We start from the raw sequence: 21,376 nt of genomic DNA, 5'->3' as shown, positions 1-21,376 counted from the left end.
GTTACGGCAAAGTCAGACCGATTTCAGAGGAAAAATGGAAAGTTGCTACAACGGTACAGATGAAGATGCTCAGCCGGGATGAGGCTTTGATGTTTGCTGAAGGGATTAGGTGACGACTCACTTCAGATAACTGCATGCGCGCGCAGATCCTCCTATTAATCCCTGGCCGACCACACCTCTACTTCCGCTGCAACAACGTTGGGCACATTCGTCGCAACTGCTTTATATGCCGCTTTGCGAAATTGCCGACGTTTCGGTTACAGAGCAGTGGAATGTGTGTTGACATAAGCTGACAAGCCGCGGCAACGCGTCCGGCCTCCTGACAACGACGCATTGCAGGTGTACATTACGGACACCACTGAAGTAATCGACGCGAATGGAGACCCCCCTGCTGCCTTTGTGGCTATTTTAAAAAATAAAAAAAAAGCAAAATACCACTGAGGCGTCCGAGTGAAAGGTGAACGACGCCACGTCACAGGCCTTGGATTGGGTCAGGCTTCTGGCAAAGAGTCATTTACCGTCGAGCCACCTGTCGTACCCGAAGACCCTGCGAGTGCCATTGCGGACACTTCAACCTCTGTGGTCATTGCTGGGAAGTAGCGCCCAGATAAATGCCCGGTTCCTGTGGTTGATGGGCTCGCTACCGCTGATGAGCCAGATCAGAAGCGCCGTGCTTCGTGCGCCTCTGAATCCAATGAGGAGGACGACCAATCAGGCAACAAGCATTGCCACCGGCGTCGGGCGTCGAAGCATAAAGGAAGTGCCGGCGTTCGCGGTCGAGGAGGGCTGGCGATGGTTCAGAGGCAAAGTTGTGTCGTCATTATGGCGGCCTCTGAAGAGTTAGTATTTGCAACGCTCTGTTGCGGGGGCTGTCGCCAGGGGCAGATGCAACTTGACTGCTTTTTCACAGCTGGAGTATAAATGTTCTGGCCGTCCAATAGACGAAGATCGAGAATGAAGAGAAGGCCGAAAGGGCGCAACAGCATTTGCTGGCTGAATTAAATGTCCTTGTCAAGCATGTCAGGGCTTCTCGGCAAGTTACTTCCTATTTCTGCGAAAGACCCTCTCTTGTTATCGCCTGACAAATAATATCGACGCCGGTTGATATGCTGCAATTTTCCGCTCTTTAAGAAGCTATTGTGGGTAATTAATGTGTCTGCTTTTAATACTGTCGCTCAGCGCATCAGTTACTTTGAAGGTAGGGCCGGTTTATTAGACTGTGACCGACATATTGTGCTAAAGGGCGAGTTTAGTTGCGTTTGCGGTTCCATTGATCGCGCCAATTTTTACCCCCGTCGCAGAAGATTCAGCACTTATCAATATAGGAGCGTCCTTTCCAGCTTATCAATCAATTCACTCACATTCAGGGGCAGACATTATCATGCTGGTCGAGATCAGGTTTGATAATGCGAAAGCATTAATAGGTTATGTTGGTCAGGCCAAACCGTGGACGCAAAAAGTGGACGCAAAAAGCGAATCCACGACTATGTATGCGAATCTTAGTGCGGTGTAGTAGTATGTCGTAACGAGAAATCTTTATAGTATCCCGTAATGAGAGACAATTTAGTGTGGCGCAGTGGTACGTGTGACGAGGAAAATTTGCGATATGGTAATAAGGGATAAGGAAATTAGTGAATAGGAAATCAGTGATAAGAAATTTTGTGATAACGAAATTAATGACAAGGCAGTTGTGATAAAGAAATTAATTGTAAGAAAATTATCAATGAGAAAATTAGTGATGAGGATGCGTTTGCATTTCTGCAATTCGGTTTGCTGCAATGACCTAAAACTTTTTCATCTGGTTCTTTAGTTTATTGCTGGCTTGTACGCGAAACTATACCCGTTTCATTTTAGCTCGATTCGGAGGCAACGACCATTCAAAATTTAAGCAAGAGTAAGTCACTCATTGCCGGTGAATGATCTAGAATCTATCGTTCGTTTGTTCTCACAGCTGCAATCCTGTCTTTCTGGAAATATACCCTTGTTTGCCTCTTGGGAAAAACTCAAGCAAGAAGTATGTGCAACAGTTATTGAACTTGGCTCTCTTGAGTCATTCCACAGGTAACAACAGGTGCAGACACTTAGCGCAAGCTTCTGCAATCCGTATTAATTGAAATGTGAGGCCCCTGGCTTATATACGGATGGAATTGCTTGTGCGTGCTTTGCACTGTGAACGCGATAAGCTTTGCGTGATGAACGCCGTCACGCGACTGCAAAGCTAATTCCGAGATTGATATGTCAAATGGCACATTCACGGCAAAGCGAAGTAACGTTCGTATTTGCAGATTATTACTCGCCATTGTTTAGTGCCGCTCCCGATATGCAGAATTCGGACATTATCTTGCTTTTCACATCCCTGGTGACACCTTTATCAGAAGGTTATTGTTGTGTTATTGGTAGCTCTTTCATGTGACAGGATGTAGACCTACCAATCGGTCAGTTACCTCGCTCAAAAACGCCTCGTCCTGATGGAGTTTTCTGTGAATTTTACAAAGCTTTTGAAACTGTTTCCACTCCTATCCTGCTAGATCTCTTCGTGATGAGCTTTGATGTCGAGGACCTTCCTGAGTGTTTTACAAAATGACACACAGTCTTGATTCCGAAGAGTACTGATTAAGAGAAACTACGCTCAGTGGAAGGACGACTTTTATTTGGCCGTCAAATTTTGGGCCGATCGGACGTGAATGGCACACGTGCGCAAGCTGTAGGCAGCTGTAAGGCTAGGTAACCTCGTCAGCATAATACACCAGCTCGCAAAAGAAAGAAACGCTGTCTCATTTCGAACTGAATTTGCGACCCAGCTAGCACGGCTCTTCTTGTTTTCAAGTGTTTGTAATTCAGTTAAGTTCCGCAGTAAGGCCCTAAACATCCTAAAGAGCGTTGTCATTTGGAATGTAGTTCCCGCTCAAAAAAGAAGTTGCGGGTTACATTTGTTCTCGAGAAACTGAACATTACACACCACACGCAAGCCTATTTGAAAACATAATCACATTTAGCGCGCGATATAGAGTTATAATTTTTTCCTCACTTAGTGATGTTGCGAGGTATCGTAATTTTCTATCAGGTTATGTGCATACCAGTAACTTAACCGTAGCTTGTGCAAGAAGATATTATTTTAATTGTTCCATGCAGAGAAGGTGCTACCCAGCCGTATATAGTATGAATTTTCACTGCCGCAACAACCTTAGCCTAGCTCACATTGAGTTAAATCAGTAATGCATACGCCTTTGCTTGCAAAAGGGCAAAGCGCTCATTCACAGTCACATCCCTTTTTTAGCTGCCATAAACTTTCTTCGGATAACCTTTTCTCCAAGTGTTATTGTCGCGCCGTTGCCAACGATAATGAGAAAGGCGGCCTAAGCTGTTGTTATGGGAATGCTGCAGAAGACGTTTAAAAAGATTGGGACTTATAGGACGCCAAACTTGACTTTAAGTGTTAATTTCTAAATTTCTTAAGATGATTTTTTTCTGCTACTAGCAATTACTTATCTCAGTTTGATTGGGTATTAGTCTTTCAATTATTTTCCAATTAAGTAAGAAATGACTGTGATTATGAAGACATCCGATTTCCTGCAACCTTAATATGCAGCAGATTACCCTCATATATTAAAAGAGGCCAGCGTTCTTTGGTTATCATAAATTTAAAGTTTTTTTATCCACTTGTTGAACTATATCTCTTATTGCGCATTACCATCTGTTTCTTCTATGATCTAAGTGATTTTTTTCTTTTTTTAGTGTGCTCCGTCTATAACGTTTTGTTATATTCTAAATTGGTAATTATGTTTTGATCGCTGTTTCTCGTTGTATATTAATATTTGCGTGTATGTAAGAGCACTATGAATTTAGTTTTCCGTTTCTTGTTGTATTTAATTAATTTCCTTTTACATAAGTTGCTGGTTGTGTTTGTTAAGAAGCCACGAAGCCTCGTCAGTGGTTTCTGGGGCCTCCTCCTGTACAAATCTCGTTATATTAGGTAATAATGTAACTACTGACAAACATGCTCTGAAACTGTGAAAAGATTTGCGAGTTCATCGAAATGTCGTGTATTACCCGTGCTTATAAATATTATGCTAGCTTTTTTACTAACTGTTTTTTCTTTTTTTTTTGTCTTCTGTTGCAGGCTCGGATGTCCTTAGAGCCTTTGGTTCAGGAAGGAGCCCAGCACGGAGCCCTATGCCACAGCCGGAGCTGCAGCCCTACAGCGGGTTTTCAAAACCCAGCATACCGGACCGAAGTCGTACGAGGTAAAACTAGTCAAAAGCAATTTATCGAGTGCAACCGAGTTGACCATATATTTTTTTTCTCCCTGTACCGAGTACACTACCTCCGCGGCTCCCACAAAAAGCATTTTTCTTTCGTCTGCCAAGATCTTTAAAGCTAAAGTGTTAAATGCCCCTTTCTCAAAAAAAAAAAAAAAAAAAAACCCTGGGGTTTAGCTCGTGGTTAAACCTGAAGTTACGCGAGAGCTATTTGCATGGCTACGCTTAGGTTCGATCGGCTTGGAAATAAGACATGGCTTTTGCACACATGTAGTTTACTCTGTGGTTTCGGCTTTATTTATGCCATAGGGGGCACTTTTGACCACTAAAGTGAGATGAGGCGAAAACCTCTATCTCGCGGTGGTCCGAAGCCCTCTAATACAGCACCTCTTTTTCTCTGTTTTCACTGCCACCTTCGCGATGACGCGATAGCGTAAGCTGCCAGCCAACATATAAAGCCCCGCTTTAACCGAGTTGTGCCTGCGTGGCCTAGGGATAACTTGAATACAAGAGTCTTGGCAGGCTGTTTGTGATATCACCCTCACATATATAAGGAGAGGCCCGAGTTGGCAGCTCCTGCCAAACGTAATGTCAGGAAGCCCTACGTCCAGTTAGTGGTCGGCTATGCCAGCTACCGCCTCCCATAACTTCCTCCTCCTCCTATTATTCTTCTTCTTCTATCGGTTGCTAGGTAACGGCTCAAGGTCAGTGCGACCACAGCCAAGGTGCGACCACGACGAAAGTGCGATCACGGCGAAGAGGCGAAGTGGCACCGTAGTGTAGCTCACAAAAAAAAAAAAAAAAAAAAAAAATCGGCATCGACGTTGAGGACGCCGCCGTTATGAGCGAGGAATGAGAGGTTTGCTTCTGGCAGGTGGTAGTTGGCAGGTGATATGGCTGTGCACACACTGGTCGTCGGGTTGTCACGAGGCCAGAGGACGTGACCGACTTGGCAGGATCTGCCAATTACTCTGGCAGGTCCTTCGAAATGGGAAGGTGAGAATGTAAATCGAACCTTCTGGAAGCCTGGATGCCGCGAGTCAGACAAGCTACTAGGGCCCTAGGCCACGCAGCCACGTTCGTACACGGTTTGGTTGAAGCTTGGCTTTTGTACCGATGTCATGTGATCTTGCACATAATGCGATGTATTGCTAATTAATATGTCGGCTAGCATGTGTGGGAGAAAAATTAAGAGGACGTTCAAGCTTTGCCTTGAAAGTGAACGCTATACCGCCTTTAACACGGCCTTTTTATTCCGTGAATTTTTGATACTTTTTGTTTAAGTACTATTTTAAACAAAGGAAGGCGCAGTATGTGTCTTACTTTTCGGCGGACATCTACGCTTAATTTGTGAATTGGCTTATGGGAAAGTAAAGGCGCAGTATATCTCACAGTTCCAGGTGGATACCTAAAGCGCGCCGTAAGGAAAGTCTCAGCTACAGGCCTCCACGTTCCGAGCACTTCCAACAACTCTCAACAAACCCCAAGCCGAAACCAGAGTACGGCGACAGTTTTTCGACCAAACGAGCTGTTACGCCATAGCGTAATAGAGGTACAAATAGATTAAGGAACAAATGACTAAGCGTGTAAGAGAGTACGCGATTGTGAATCCGCATGGGGCACCGCAGGCGGGAGCCATTAAAGGTGTCGCGTCCTTCCCCTGCAGGCGGGACTTGAGCGTCCCCATATCTTTGCTCAGACGCCAGTGAATCGTAGGCAGCAGGCTCTCGAGATGCAGCTGCAATAAGTTGCGTCAGTTGGTCAAATTTCCGTAAAGAGTGCCGTTATTCCGCCTTGCACTCCAACACGACGTGTTCAACCGACAGTGACAGAACTCGGAACACTTGGATGTGGTGCGCGAAGTAGTCTTATGGAATTTTATTTCTTTATATAGGTATACAGTACTGCTAGACACAAGATGCGACTGTAAGCAGGAGTTGGAGACAAAAAGCACGGCTACATGTAGTGCTTGCGAAAAACACATCAAGGCACGACAAGCCTGCTTCATGCAAATCGAGATGAACAACCGAGAAAATGCACTCGTATATAAGAGAACAGCAGTTACAAGATTTGATTTAATATAAAGTCTCACAAATCGAGATGAACAAAAGCCAATAAGGCACACCCAGCACCATTTAAAGCACTTGTTAGAAGCGCAACTGAAGGGATTTTAGGGGTGAGTCAGTAGTCTGGAATTCCACAGCACTGGCTGGCAGCCGATTACGCTCACTAATGAGTTTGCGAATGTGCCAGTATGACAAACATAATTTTTTTAATTTTTAGTATGATGCAATCTGGTAGTTCGCCAGCACACTAGTTGTATGTTTGAAATCCATGGTTTGACGGAAACCAGTCTGGTCAGGTATGTTCATGACGGGAGATGTTCAAGCACCGACCAGTCGTTTCTTTTTCTTTTTTCGAACGATTGGTCGGTGCTTGAACCTCTCCCGCCATAGCTGTATATTTAAGAGTTTGCGGATGTCAAGTTTGTCGCGGTACAGAAAGTGCGTTAATATTAATCGATCACGTTGGCACCGCTTTTGTAACCTCGCTTCTGCTGCTTTTTTTTTTTTTTTTTTTTTTTACAGTGATAACGGCATACAAATCTAGCCGACTTCTCTTGGACAGAATGTAGTTTGGTTATGCTGCCTTCTGTGGGAGGACCCCACTCGATTAATCCATATTCTTTGACAGGGCGAACTGAACATTTACATGCTACTAATTTTAACTCGTCAATACATAGTTACACCGTTCTTCTTAAGCAACCAAGTTTCCTCTTGGCATCTTTCAAACTTCCGATATGTGTTGATTCCACCTTAAATCCGATAATTATGCCTAAATATTTATTGTTGTCTACACTTCTGAGAGCGTTATCAGCTACGGAGTAAAAGTTAAAAGATTATGGACACCAAATTTTGATGGTATTTTTGTTCTTGTTAATGATGCTTAAGGCATTCCTGTATATGGATCGTCACGTGAGTTTCACCTACGACCGCTAAATAATTTATTATTGAATTTTCTTTGCTCCTCATTTTCAGTCTCGATTTCAGTAGCCGAGAGATGGCTGTGACGTTACAATCAAGTCTAGGTCACAGGGGGCATGGAAAAAAAAAGCGATATAATCGCTAACTGTTCCTATATTCCTATTCACGAGGCAGGCTAGCTTTGGCGTTGTACTGGATTCAAACAACAAAGGAACGATTATATCGCTATCTTTTTTTTATCCATCACGTGACCTAGACTTGACTTTGACGTCACAGGTATCGCTCGGCTGAAACCTAAACTGAAACAGATGAGAAAAAAAAAATGCATTTTAAATTGTTCAGCGGTCGTAATCGGATATCACGTAGTGATCAATGTACATTAATATCTGTACGCATCATCAACAACGAGAAGAATGCCATCAAAATTTGGTGTCTATACTTCTTTGACTTTCTTACACTCAACTCGAACACACTGACGTCGAGCACGAAGATAGGCTTCGATCCACACAAGCAAAATGTTTGTTTTTACTGCGTTAGCAATACTGCGCCAGGTTTCAGCCCGTCGCGTAGTCCCGGGCAGGGCCACGTTCGACCTTACGTGCCTTCGTGGCCTATAGGGGTAAGGTGAATGCCAGGGTCCTGGCAGGCTGATTCTGACATAACCGTCCCATGTGAAACGAGAGACCCAAGTTGGCAGCTCTTGCCAGGGGACCAAGGACACGGACCCGACGTCGTTCAATGAAGACTAGTCGTTCACTTGTGTGCCATGTCTTTACCCATAGCTGAACATTTCAAGCTACACCATGAGGTACACTACATGCTGAACCATAAGCGCAGCTATATTGCTAACGCAATTCAACCCGGTTCAGCCAGAGCTAAACCACAGCCATTTTTTGTTTTAGCAGATGTTGAAGTTTTTATATAAGCTTAGGGTGTGAGACAGTTTCAAAGGCTTTTTTTTTTTTTTTCGAAATCAAGAAATATTATATCGATTTCGCTTTGAACATCAATCGCCACACAGAAATCGTGAATTAGCTCTATAGGACTGGCGTAACAGTTGAAAGAGCTTTTCAAAACCCATGATGCGTGCTATCAGTTTTGTTGTTATTTTGCAGAAATATCGAGGTATGACTAAATAATATGTTCAATAACCTTAAAACATGTGCGCAAAATGATCTCGGCCTATGAGAAAAAGTAATGATTAATTATCTGCTTCCGCTATGGGCACAACATTGCTGCATTTCTACCCATTGGGAAGCTCTGCTTTGTACAGTACAAATTAAAAGTAATACACGAACATTTCTTGCACCATCTAACAAGGACGGTGTTAGCCATCAGCACCTAGAAATAACCAGAGGAGCAACAATAATTTCTGTATCGTTTGTGTAATATGCTAAGCTTCCCTGCAAATTTTTTATCAGTGATCTCGTATCCGCCTGCCACGTTGCGGCTTCCCAACCCAGCGTTGCAGTTAATTGCCGCCGCCCACGACGAAGAACCGCGAACCTTCTAGTGCCCGGCGGGTGACCGGAGCGCCACTAGGTTGATAAGCAACGCCGTCTGATCCTCTAAAAACCTAGAGCACGATTACTAATGCCTGATCTCACAGATAGAAAAACATTTGTCGGGAAACGTTCAGGAAAAATACTTGCTCGCAGACTTTCACGATAACTCCTTTGCGACTGTGTGCAGAGCCCTGCAAGGTGTCCGCCGTCACAAGGAATGCCATACCCCACCAAGACCAGCCTGCTGGGCAGATAAAAGAAGGCGCCGCCACGAAAGGTTAGCTCCAAAATTTGTTGTCACCAGTCCAAGTGCTCAATGCTATCTGCTGGACACTTTCGGGAGGTGTAAAGACGAGAAAGGGAAGACAAAAGGTTTGGCTCCAAGTACGCAGTTCCAGGGTACATCTTGAAAAAAGATAAAAAGAGAAAGGAAGCAAAAGTGACTCCTATACGCAATGAAACAATGAGTTTACATAAAAGGGTAGATTATATCGTTATTTTTGCACTGAAGTGGAAGACGTCATATGCTTCTTATTCCTCTACAATGAAACTACACGCGAAAAAGGCGATAGTGTTCTTGTCAATCATACATATGGAGCAGTATATTGGTTGAAATTTCGTCACTCACGTGATTGCTTTCTTAAGCCAACCGTGAATTAGAAAGTTCGCCTTCGGTTCTGAACAGCAATGAATTATCACAAGACGATGCTGCGTGCATTGGGTGCCGTTCTAGCTGTTGTTTGGGGATCTGAAATATTGTAGACAGTGACAGTTAATGACACTTCCAGCTTAGGCATAAGTACAGCTTGAAATTAGAGGAGGGGGTTCTGCTATATAGTGAGTAACACAGGCGCGTCGGTTATCAGTGCTGATGGCGGAATAAAGATTTGGCATGAAAAATAAAAATCCAAGTGAACGCGCATTATCAGGGGCGCAAGTTCTAGAGTCCGCATTCGGCACTGCGTTAGGCATTTAACTGCCTTCAGAGATATCTCGGGAGACCATACACGCACAACCCCTGCCACTCCCGAGTATAATCGCAGCCGCATAAACACATAAATCTTGCAGGGCAAATTTTAAACAACATATGGATCTGATATTTCTCCACCCGCATCATCACCATCAACAACACCGCATCGCTTTCTCGTCGTCAGCACTGCATCCATGGTGAGACTGTGCGCCACGTGCGTCCACAGTTTGACACACGGTGGAAATCTATTCTTCCACCGTGGTTTGACATGCGAAATAAATGGGAAATTTCCAATGAATTCTTACTCAAACCAAAGTGACGACGATGCAGCAAGTGAGTAAGAAGCTTGCGGAACGAAGACAGCGAGGAAGTGATTCTGCCGCCAAGAAAAACCGTCAACAAGCGCAAACCTGCCGAGCGTAATAAAAATATGTAACGAACATGTCCTACAGAGCATCGTAGTGCATTACTAGCTTGACAGTCTCACGGAACTAATATGTAATAAAATCCCGACTAACATGTGAAATAACCCGACAAGGATTGTGCAGCAGTTGCGAAAAAAAAAATCCTCGGCAATGAAATGGTCAAGCGTCCGTAAGCTTTTCCCTAGTCATTATAGACTTTTAGCAGACCGAAGACTTACTAACGTAGAATTGAGTATACTGAATGTCTCCTGAGCACGCGCACTGGCATAAGTGTGGTCACATGCTCGTGCTCCGCTGGCGTCCGGCAAAAGTCTCTAATGCGAGAGAATATGGCAGTGACGCAGCGTTCTCGGGAATATGCCTTTCCTACTATAGGGGAAGTTGGCGCGCTGGAAGAACTTGCGGTTTTGCGGAAGCTGCCCGCGCCCTTCCAAATTGTAGTCGGTGAAGCACTGGCCTTCCTTGGTTGCGTGCGCTGAGGACTAAAGCCTATAGGTTTGGCCCACGTCAATAATGACAACTTTGGTAGAGCTGGAAGTTTGCGAGCTTTAATCCCTTTTTAACGACACGAGAGCATTTCAGCCAGCTTACGCAGTGGTATTTGCTCATTTTATAAACCGCACGTAAATACAAAAGGAGGAAGAAGCGTCGCTCACTAAACCCAAGAAGGCATTACGCTCGGGTGACAAAAGACAACAGAATCGGGTGACAAAAGCGCTGTGTTGTGCCTAACATTCTAACGCAACGGCGATCGCCTCCATGCTTAGCCTAGACTTGCGAGGTCATCCAGCCCGCGTCACATCAGGAGAATGCACAAAACAATATGAGCTGAGCCGTCGCACATCGCGGAGTGTCCGCTCTCATCACTTCATGAATCACCCATGGGCTGCGTTCATTTCGCGCCGCGAGGCCTTGTCAATGTTGCACGACGCGCGGCCTCAGCGGCGGCGGCTGTACAGCGCTCCCGGCAACGCCCCGGCGGCGAACGGCATGCGGGCGGCGGCCAGCTGCCCGCCGTCCCCGACGCAGCTCGTCACAGTGGCTCCTGCACCCGGCGCTACATTACACCTGTCCGCGCCACCGAGCGAAGTGCAACTCGTTGCGACCACGGCCGAGAGCGCAGTTGGACCAGGTGGCCGGCTCCATCCTGCCCTGGCTGTCATGGAGCATCCTTGAGTTGCCTTGCTAACTCTGCGGCGTCAATCGACTTACCGGCATTTTTCGTCACCGATGCCTTATGCGTCCTTTCGCTTTGGCAAACTGCTGCCGCTACGTGAAGGCCTTGCCCACCACGTTATTTCTGGGGGCAATGCTCTCTTGCTAAACAAGCGGCGTCGGTTGGCACCGGTGTATTAGCATCAGCACTCTGAATATCCAACAGCATCAACGTAGCCGGTTAGTATGCAATAACGGCACATCTGCTTTGGATATGAAATTGGAAGCGTGACCGCTGGGACTGAGCGCTTATTCGGATGATCGCGAAGTGAAACTGTCCAAAGAGAGACCCTGCCTGAAGACCACAGATCTGACCGAGTTCGAGCACCGACCGCCAACTAGTCGATATGGACGGCAACATCGCTGATGACGAGAGCGAACGCGAGCCTTTCGCGACTTGCGTGACTCGTCGAGCAAGCAGACGCCCATTGTTGGGTAAGGCTGGAAGGTGCCACTTGTGTGCCCCTCTTCGTCCTTTTTAGGTTTAGTGTCATATATCGCGTTAACGCCGCCGGCTGGGACATTGCTATTCTGAATTATTATTGACCGTAGCGCCACAGCGTTTGTCGCACATCGCTATTTAGGCTGAAAGGCACTCTCACACAGGCGTTGGACAAACGAGGAAGAATAACACTTAGCACGTGCACTCATCTTGAAAAGGGAAGGTTCGAAGGGAAGACTAGCTAATGCCGCAGCGATACCCAACTTCTTCACACGCCTCTTTTTCGCTTGGTGGTAGACAAAGGGAAGAACGTCTTTTTGCGAGGCATTCACTGTATTGAGTTAGATAAATATACTCTTGAAAGCGCACTGTCTACAACGAACGGTCAGCACCTTGCAAAGCGTACGCTGACCAACTAATTATACTCATTGCTTTTAATTTTTCCTCTTTTTGAAAGAATCTACATATGATTTGTGTCACTGTATGTACACGTGCAAAAAATATATTTAATAAAAGCAGCGTTTATCAGCAGGCTTTTTTGCCACCTCATATTTTACGGCTAGGCTGGCAATAAATCTAGGTGTCGGCAAATAGTGATAGAAGTTTCCATTTTATTTTATTTTTTTACTTCGCCAGTGCTCTCACCTCCCTTCTTTTTGTATTTTCACAATTTGAAATTTCACAACTTTTCTTTTCTCGCTTGCAAGTGTCGCTTTCTATTTCCTCATCCACTGCGGTATCTAGGTGGCTTATGGCGCCCGGCTGTTGATATCGAGGTCACGGGTTTGATCCCGGCGTTGATGGAGGTGAAATACACAGATGTCTTTGAGCTGTGCAACGACAGAGCACGTTAAATTACCCCAAATGGTCTAAATTAATCCAGAGCCCTGCAATACGCCTTCATATCTCGTAAATACTGATATGTCGCTTCAGGATGTTAAATCCTATAGTTTCAAAGCTTTCTGTCTCCCCTAGGATAGAAATTGTGCAGGATCATATTTCGGCCTCTGGAATTATTCATCATCATCATCATCAGCCTGATTATACCTACTGCAGGGCGAAGGCCTCTCCCATATTTCTCCACTTAACCCGGTTCTGTGCTAGCTGCATCCACTTGACCCCTGCGAACTGCTTAACCTCATCCGCCCACCTAACTTTCTGCCGCCCCCTGCTACGCTTTCCTTCCCTTGGAATCCAGTTTGTTACCCTCAGCGACCATCGGTTATCCTCTCTTCGCACTACATGTCCTGCCCATGTCCATTTCTTCTTCTTAATTTCCACTAGAATGTCGGTAACTTGAGTTATTTCTCTGACCCACTCTGCACGCTTTCTATCTCTTAATGTTACCCCTACCATTTTTCGTTCCATAGCCCTCTGGGTTGTCCTCAACTTAAGTAGAACTCTCTTGGTTAGCCTCCAAGTTTCAGCCCCATAGGTGAGTACAGGCAAGACGCAACTGTTGTATACTTTCCTCTTGAGCGATACCGGTAAGCTGCTAGTCATAATCTGCGAGTGCTTGCCAAATGCGCTCCATCCCAATCTTATTCTTCTTGTTATTTCTTTTTCATGGTCCGGATCTGCGGTTACTACCTGTCCTAAGTAGACATATTCGCCTACTACTTCCAGTATTTCGGTACCTAATGTAAACTGCTGTTCCTTCCCGAGGCTGTTGAACATTACCTTAGTCTTCTGCATACTGATTTTCAAGCCTACCTTTCTACTTTTCCTATCTAGGTCATCAATCATTATTTGCAATTCATCCCCCGAGTTGCTTAGCAAGGTGATGTCATCAGCAAATTGCAGATTACTGACGTATTCTCCATCTACCCTTATCCCTAACTGCTCCAAGTCTCTCTAAGCAAGCTGTGAACAGTACTAGGGAGATGGTGTCTCCTTGCCTAACACCTTTCTTTATGGGAATTTTGTTACTTTCTTTATGCAGAACTATGGTTGCTGTGCAGCCACTATATATAGCTTCCAGCACTTTCACGCACGGCTCGTCTACCCCCTGATTTCGCAATGCCTGCATCACCGCCGAGGTTTCAACTGAGTCAAATGCTTTTTCATAATCAATGAATGCTATGTATAAGGGCTGGTTATATTCCGAGCATTTTTCTATCACCTGATTGATGGTATGGATATGATCGATAGTAGAGTACCGTTTCCGAAACCCTGCTTGATTCTTTGCTTGATTGCAGTCTAAGGTTGTCCTGATTCTATTAGCGATTACCTTAGTAAATACCTTATACGTAACAGACAGTAAGCTGATTGGTCTGTAATTTTTAAGGTCCTTAGAGTCCCCTTTCTTGTGAATGAGGATAATGTTTGCATTCTTCCATGGTTCCGGTACCGTCGATGACACCAGGCACTGCGTATACAGGGTGGCCAGTTTTTCTAGCACGATATCCCCCCCGTCCTTCAGCAAATCTGTAGTTATCTGATCCTCTCCAGCTGATTTCCCCCTTTTCATAGTTTCTAGTGCTTTCTTGACCTCGTCCTTCGTCACTGGTGGAACGTCTGACTGTTTTTCCCTACCGCCAATCTCATTACGGCCCTGACTACTTTGGCTACTGTAGAGATCTGTATAGAACTCCTCGGCTACTTTGACTATCTTGTCCATATTAGTGATGACGTTGCCCGCCTTGTCCCTTATCGCATACATCTGGTTTTTACCTATGCCCAATTTCTTCTTTACCGCTTTAAGGCTTCCCCCGTTCTTTACAGCATGCTCAATTTTCTCCATGTTATACTTCCTTATATCGGCCACCTTGCGCTTATTGATTAGCGTTGATATCTCGGCCAATTCGATCTGGTCTGTTGGATTGGAAGCTTTCATACTCTGGCGTTTCTTAATCAAATCTTTCGTCTCCTTAGACAGCTTACCGGTATCCTCTCTAACTATCCTACCGCCTGCTTCTACCGCGCACTCAGTAATGATATCTCTGAAATTATTGTTCCTTGCCTCTAGGGTAATGTCGCCATCCTCAGTTAGAGCTGAATACCTATTCTGTAGCGAGATCCTAAACTCTTCTGCCCTCCCCCTCACCGCTAATTCGTTGATGGGTTTCTTTCTTACTAATCTGTTGCGTTCCTTCTTCAGATTTAGGCTAATTCGGGACCTCACCATCCTGTGGTCACTGCATCGCACTTTCCCGATTACCTCTACATCTTGCATAATGGCGGGGGTTGAACACATTATGAAGTCGATTTCATTTTTAGTCTCTCCGTTGGGGCTTTTCCATGTCTTATTCCGGTTCTTCCGTTTGCTGAAGAAGGTATTCACGATTCGTAAGTTATTGCGCTCTGCAAACTCAACTAGTAACTCCCCACTGCTATTCCTAGAACCAAAGCCATAGTCACCTACTACCTTGTCTCCTGTCTGTTTTTTCCCTACCTTGGAATTGAAGTCGCCCATTAGTACAGTATACTGCGTCTTTACTTTTCGCATTGCCGATTCTACATCTTCGTAGAAGCTTTCAACTGCCTGGTCATCATAACTACATGTAGGTGCATAGGCCTGTACAACCTTCAGTTCATACCGCTTATTAAGCCTAATTACGATACCTGCAACCCTCTCATTAATACTATAGAATTCATCTATATTACCCGCTATATACTTATTGACAAGGAAACCTACTCCTAGTTGTCGCCTCTCTGGTAAACCTCGATAACACAGTACATGCCCATCCTTCAGTACAGTATATGCCTCATCCGGCCTCCTAACCTCACTAAACCCTGGAATTATTAAGTTTTCGTAAAGCTTGGTGTTTCTACTGAAATTGTAACGAAGACTGAGTGGCAGCCTTCCAAGGCATTCGGGCTTTCCTCCTCTAGGGCCTCAAAACGCGCGTAACATTCTGCTTTAACAAGTTGCTAAAGTTATTGCTCCTAGATTTTTTTTTTTTCTTTTAGTGCTCCTTCTCAGCATCTCCACGCTGAGCTTTGAAAACTACGTAGAAATCTTGTTTATACTCTTTATTAACGAGTTCGCGAAGGCGTAAACACAGGGAACCATGGATTCGACTGATTAAGCAAAGGCAGCCACGAAGCTTCCAAATCCAGTGGCGGAGAGAGGAGGATCGCAATATTGTGAAAACTTATCCGGTGACTATATAGGCAGACATTCATTCCAGCCCGTACAGGTGGATGGTAAGTGTAACTGATCTCAGTTTATTCCCGAATGAACACTCAAATTATGTCGTTCTAACTTGAAATTCATGTATGCATACATCTCATTGCTTTGTAATGACGTCCGATGTTCTCATGCTCACCACATGCGATTGTGCTATTTGTGTACTAGTAGCTCACCCTCCGCATATTTGACGCGTATACACCGCTGCGTACCTCCAGCGGCCGAATTTACTACTTCGAAGTATAGCAGCCAGTGGAACTCACGGCCTTGTACGAGCGTGGCGTCCTTGCGCCGCCGCCGGCCCTATGCGAAACGGTCGAAAGCGAGCTGAGCGGGTGCCCGCAGCTCGCAGGCGAGACGAGCGCTGCTGCTGCGTCGAGGCCGACAGCGAACAGCGTGGGCCGCCGGTATCCGCAGCCGGGTCCCCAGAAAAGCCTTCAACCAGGTCCACCACGCCGTCGCCGTCCACGTCGTCCGCCGCCGTGGCCACGGCGGCCGCGCTGTCCCGCAGAGCCGCCGGCGCCGACGGAGGACGCATCCAGACGCGCATTGGCACTGATCTGACGCCCTTCCACACGGCGGTCATGTGAGAACGCCTTTTTGTAAGCATGAGTAGGGCATGGGCGTGCCGATCAATGTCGCCAAAAGCCCGTCTCAAAACCATGCTAGCGCTTGGTGCGTACGGCCAGCAGAGCAGTGTCAGCTAACGCTGGTTGATGGGCTATAAGCCACTAAGCTTATATCTACCAATTTTTCTTTAATCTGGTGACACTTGCGCCAAGCCACGTCTCAACGCGAATAATGGTGGCACGAACCACACCCGCCTGGATCGGCGCGCGCGGTGGGGACCCCGCCGTGCGGACCGATCCAGGCGGGTCATCACGAACAGCCAAGAGCGTTGCACGCTTTACATTCTTACTGCCTTGTAAAAGCGTTTGCAAACGTGCCTTTTCCTTTCATTTACCGCGACCAGGAGCAGCGTTCAGTGGGATTTGTCCTGCAGTCGGATACAACTCAAACCTGCAATAACCTTCAAACAAAATTTAAAACTTTTCTGGTTACCTGAATAGAAAGCTAAGCATCAGATCAAATTATAAGCTCGAGATTTTCGATGCGTATGGCTTGTTTGGTATAGTCCAATATCAAAAGCTGTTTCTGTTCAGCGGAGTAATAGTAACGTTGCACGCCGCGTACATCTACCCATAGTTAGTTCCTAGCTCCGCCCGGGAGGCTTTTTATTTCTAAAATTTATCGGTGCAGTTCTCTTCATTGCCCAAGGAGAAAACTAAACAGTACTGCTTGTCTTGTTAGGTTTGATAACGAATTGAAGCTTGATGAATCTCCAAACAAACCTGTATTTTAAAGATACCCGACGCTTCGGAGCCGGCTCACTCCTCCTTTAGGGTTGACTTAAGGCTTGCAGCTTGCTGCTGTAGGTACAGGGTATGGAAGGGTCAAGCGGGGATGATACAGGAGGGGGAAGAGGAGAGGAGGAATGGGCGTTGAGAAGGGTACGAAAGGCATGGGACATGGGGGCCGGATCAAAGCCTGTGCTGAGCCACGATAGCTATTCGTGCGGGCGTGCCCGCTGGCGTCTTTGCTCTTCCTTTGTGAGGAGGCCAGCGATTATCGAAGACACGACAGTCAGTTACAAGTCAAGAATGCAGGGCTAATACCCCTCTGTCCTAGTAGCTATTTGCAGCATTGTGAAAGGCCGGGGCGCCCTGGCTAAATCGGGATCACGCATGATCATGCGTGTGTGCTTTAAATAGATAATTGTGTTCCTACGTGCCTCCCCCTCCCTCCTGATCTGGCGGGGGCTACACTATGGGCACAAAAATCTGTTATAGCGCGCAGGGTCGAGAGGTGTGTAAGAGCACCACAGTTACCTATTATAGTGACCAACCTTCAAAGTTTGGTTACATTGGCTTGGTGTAAAAGCTTAGGGCTTGACAGCAAGAAATTTCATGGTGAAGCAGCGTAAATAATAACCTTTTTCATCTCAAAAAGACGTTAGTGACGTAATGGTTCTCAACCCAAACCGCTATTTCAGTGTAGAGTATCCGATTTATTAACATTTTCGGCACTTGCGAAGGAACACACAGCCACACTAAAGGTCATAGACGACAGGTCACATGACTAATAAAAGCGCCTGCTTTCGAGTGTGTCGAAACGTTGACTGTGGCACGGTGCACGCTCCCTGCATATTACCCTACCGAACACTGAGATGTGGCCAATGCTAACGATTGCCTAGAAAATAGAAAATAGCTAATAGGTTAACTAATTAGCGTCTGCCAATGCACTGATATATTAATCGGCTAATCAGTGAGGTAATTTTTTAATGTCACGACTCTTTTTTTTCCTCACCTTATTGATTTATAGCTATACCCATGCGTAATTTTGTGTGAAGTGCTCGCAGATTCCGAACGAAGAAAAAAAGCTTTCGGCACTGTAGCCTATGAATGTGTCTGTAAGGCCAGAATGTTTAACCGCGCATCAAATTACAGATGCAGTTAACACTACTCACTACCTGAAACGAAGCATCGGAATGACGTGACCCGTAGCATACCCAGAAGCATCGTTCACAAGCTTTAGAAATGTGTGCGTCATTGCAGCAGCTCTTAAAATATATGTGCCCATTTTCCAGGATCGCACTCAGTGTAGCAACAAGGGCTTTTTTCGTTAATTTTCACTCTCTGACATGTAAGAGGTTAGAACCCCCGCCCCTCATCCCAGACTAACACAATCTGCCCACAACCCCTTCCTTTATTTGTAGACATACTCTTTCGTGCGTTTTTTTCTTTTTTTTTTCAATGCTTTTTGTCTTTCCTGCTGAAAAGGTGCGCGTGTTGGCGCGGAAGTTTGAAAGGACGACTGCAATAGCCGAGCCGCTGCACGGCGAGGCACGGCTTCGCTGCTCACGGGTGTGATTTGCCTCTACGCAGCTCGGACTCTGAAAACACGACGGCTTCGGAGTTTGTGTCCGAAAGGATACAGACTCTGGTACGAGCCTTTTCGCACCGATCGCAGCGGGTCAAGGAGCGCATCGCAGAGCCGCCTACACCTAGTCCATGTGAGCGTTTTTCTTTTTTACTTTTTAAATGATTTTTGTTCAATCGTCTTGACCGCAGCAATTCGTGCAAGGGTCGCAGATGGCTGAAATTAGAAACGCCATCGATATGCTTTATGTTGGTTTGTGCGGCATCACGACAGTTTTTGTCGCGTTATCTAAAATCTCTTGTGCGTCCCTCGTATTGTATTTCGTCCCCCCCCCCCCCTTTTTTTTTTTCTACAGCGCCGTTACGTAGGCTTTGGGATCCCTATTATGTAATGAAAATAGTAAGCTCACCTTTCGTAGCGGGCCTCCGCCGTTATAATCGGGAAAAAGACGAATAAAAAGTTTCATATATTTCTCCTCATTTAAACAGTTCGGATTTCCAGGTGTCGCAGTTACTTAGTTTTGGAACTGGTTTACTTAGTTTTATAATGAACACGGTTCATGTCCGATGTGCCCACTACGGTGATTTTGTGGCGTTCTGCCACTGAGCATGAGATCATGGCATCAAATATTTGACGGAGTGAACGCATCTCAGTGGGGATGGCCAGGGGTGAAACGCAGAAACATCCGTGTGTTCTGACAAGTGTCGCACTTTAAATGAGATTTGGTTGCCCGCTCATATTTTACTGCAGTTTCAAAGCGTTAAACCCTGCGTACCACTGCTACCATTGATCAGGCCTTCAAAATCATAACGCCATTTTTATTTTATCTTAATTGCGCGTACAGACTTGCAGGGTTGTGACTTTGCTTTCTGTTTCTTTATGACTATTTTCCTGTAGCGCCCTCTACGCTTTACCACGGAGGACATTTACATCCTGTTATTGGTACTTGTCGCAGAGCTTTTCCCGTTGTCCACTTTTCTCGAAACGTGTCTAACGTTGGGCTGAAGGCATCACCTGGTCACCAATGAAAACATAATAAAGATGGATGTGCAAATTACAAAAGACGCACAATACACGGACATCTTTAGTGTTTCCGTTGCGCTTTTGTAAAACTGACTAGTTCTTGCTTATCGTCTCATCAGTTCGTGGCTTGAACACAGCCGCGTTATGCCCTGTTGTTTCTTCTCCGTGCTCTTCTCACGCGTCTTTTTTTTTTAAAGCATGAGCGTTACTATTCCGTGAGGCAAAAAAAGAAAAAAAAAATAACTGTCCGGCGGCGTCAACCGTTTGAAGCCTCATAACCTCGACAAATCAGGAGAATGCCTGTCGCATGCACTTTCTGGTCGGCGGGTTGTGTGACCTCACGAGGTCAAATGGCATGGCCGACAAGGCAGCCATTGCAAACTCATGTTTGTTCTTTGAGATGGAAGGGCGACATGGGAATCAAACCCACCGGGACCCTTGCACCCCGCGTTAGACACGCTATGTATTATAGGCATCGCAAGCACGTTCGCACGGCTACGTTAAAAGGGGGCTTTAATCTTTATCAGCTAGCCTTTCGCATAATGCACTTGCTCAAAAACTGTATGCTAATGAGTATCCAGAGTAGAACGAGAGAAAGAAGATGGCTACACAGTATCAAAGAGCACTGAACATCTGAACTAGGGTAGAAGGGGATCCTCAGTTCTCAAGTCTGTAGACAAATCCCCTTGTAGAAACGTTGGCTCGGCTTGCGAACTGAGGCTAACCCCCCCCCCCCCCCCCCCCCCCTCTACCCTTATTCAGTGTTCTTTCATGCTGATGAGGTAATTGATGCCCAAATTATGGGATTTCTGATTAAGCGATTGGCATGTACGCGAACCAAGATCTGCAAGGGCTGATGGGATACCATTAATACTGCTGGGTCGTGCCCTTTAAGTGAAGCTGAACCACATTTTCGAGAATTTCACAAGATGCACGCGTTAGAATATATGAAACTTGTAGATTAAGCTCACCGATTCTTTTTGCGCTGCCATTTAAATGTGCCTACTCCACACTGTGCGCTGTGGAGAAGCCTGAACTCAAAGATTGCGGCGTCAATTTAAATGCTAGCGCAAAGCTACCTGGCATAATTTACCAAGAGCCTTCATTGATTCGACGCCCTTATTTTATTTGAACTCCAAAACCGCCTCAGTTGCCTTTTAAAGGCGCAACTCAGTTAGCACAAAGGTCGTTCAAACCCTTAAAGATCCTTAAGGATGCTCTATTAATATCACTGATCGTTTGTGTTTTTTTTTTTTCTATGCTTTACATGCGCGTCCACGTGTGCAAAGCGCATACCTCAGTTTCTTTCCAGCATCGATGATTAAATAGCATATGCGCTCTGCCCTGTAGTTACTTGCAAAGTAGTAGCACCCATGACATCTCGGACGAGTAACAGACACTTCGCGGAGGCACGTCATTATTTTATTCATTTCCAAACTCCGATTTATTGCATTAAGGCTTCCAAAGTTTCAGTTTTCCCC

At 45.7% G+C, this 21,376-nt stretch overlaps 1 protein-coding gene across 1 annotated transcript in view; it reads left to right on the top strand.

The window, feature by feature from the left end:
* Positions 1-21,376, top strand: part of CngB (Cyclic nucleotide-gated ion channel subunit B) — a 64,307-nt gene that overhangs the window by 23,194 nt on the left and 19,737 nt on the right. The window contains exons 2-5 of the mRNA XM_084589139.1: positions 4,121-4,244; positions 8,936-9,025; positions 16,278-16,518; positions 18,878-19,005. Of these exons, the coding sequence (XP_084445265.1) occupies positions 4,121-4,244; positions 8,936-9,025; positions 16,278-16,518; positions 18,878-19,005 (583 nt within the window). The remainder of the gene's footprint in view (positions 1-4,120; positions 4,245-8,935; positions 9,026-16,277; positions 16,519-18,877; positions 19,006-21,376) is intronic.

The sequence above is a fragment of the Amblyomma maculatum genome, chromosome 1 (assembly GCF_055883805.1).
Source record: "Amblyomma maculatum isolate TAMU_Amacu chromosome 1, ASM5588380v1, whole genome shotgun sequence".
NCBI lineage: Eukaryota > Metazoa > Arthropoda > Arachnida > Ixodida > Ixodidae > Amblyomma > Amblyomma maculatum.
The sequence above is the reverse complement of the archived record's forward strand: the minus strand, read 5'-3'. Positions and strand labels throughout refer to the sequence as shown.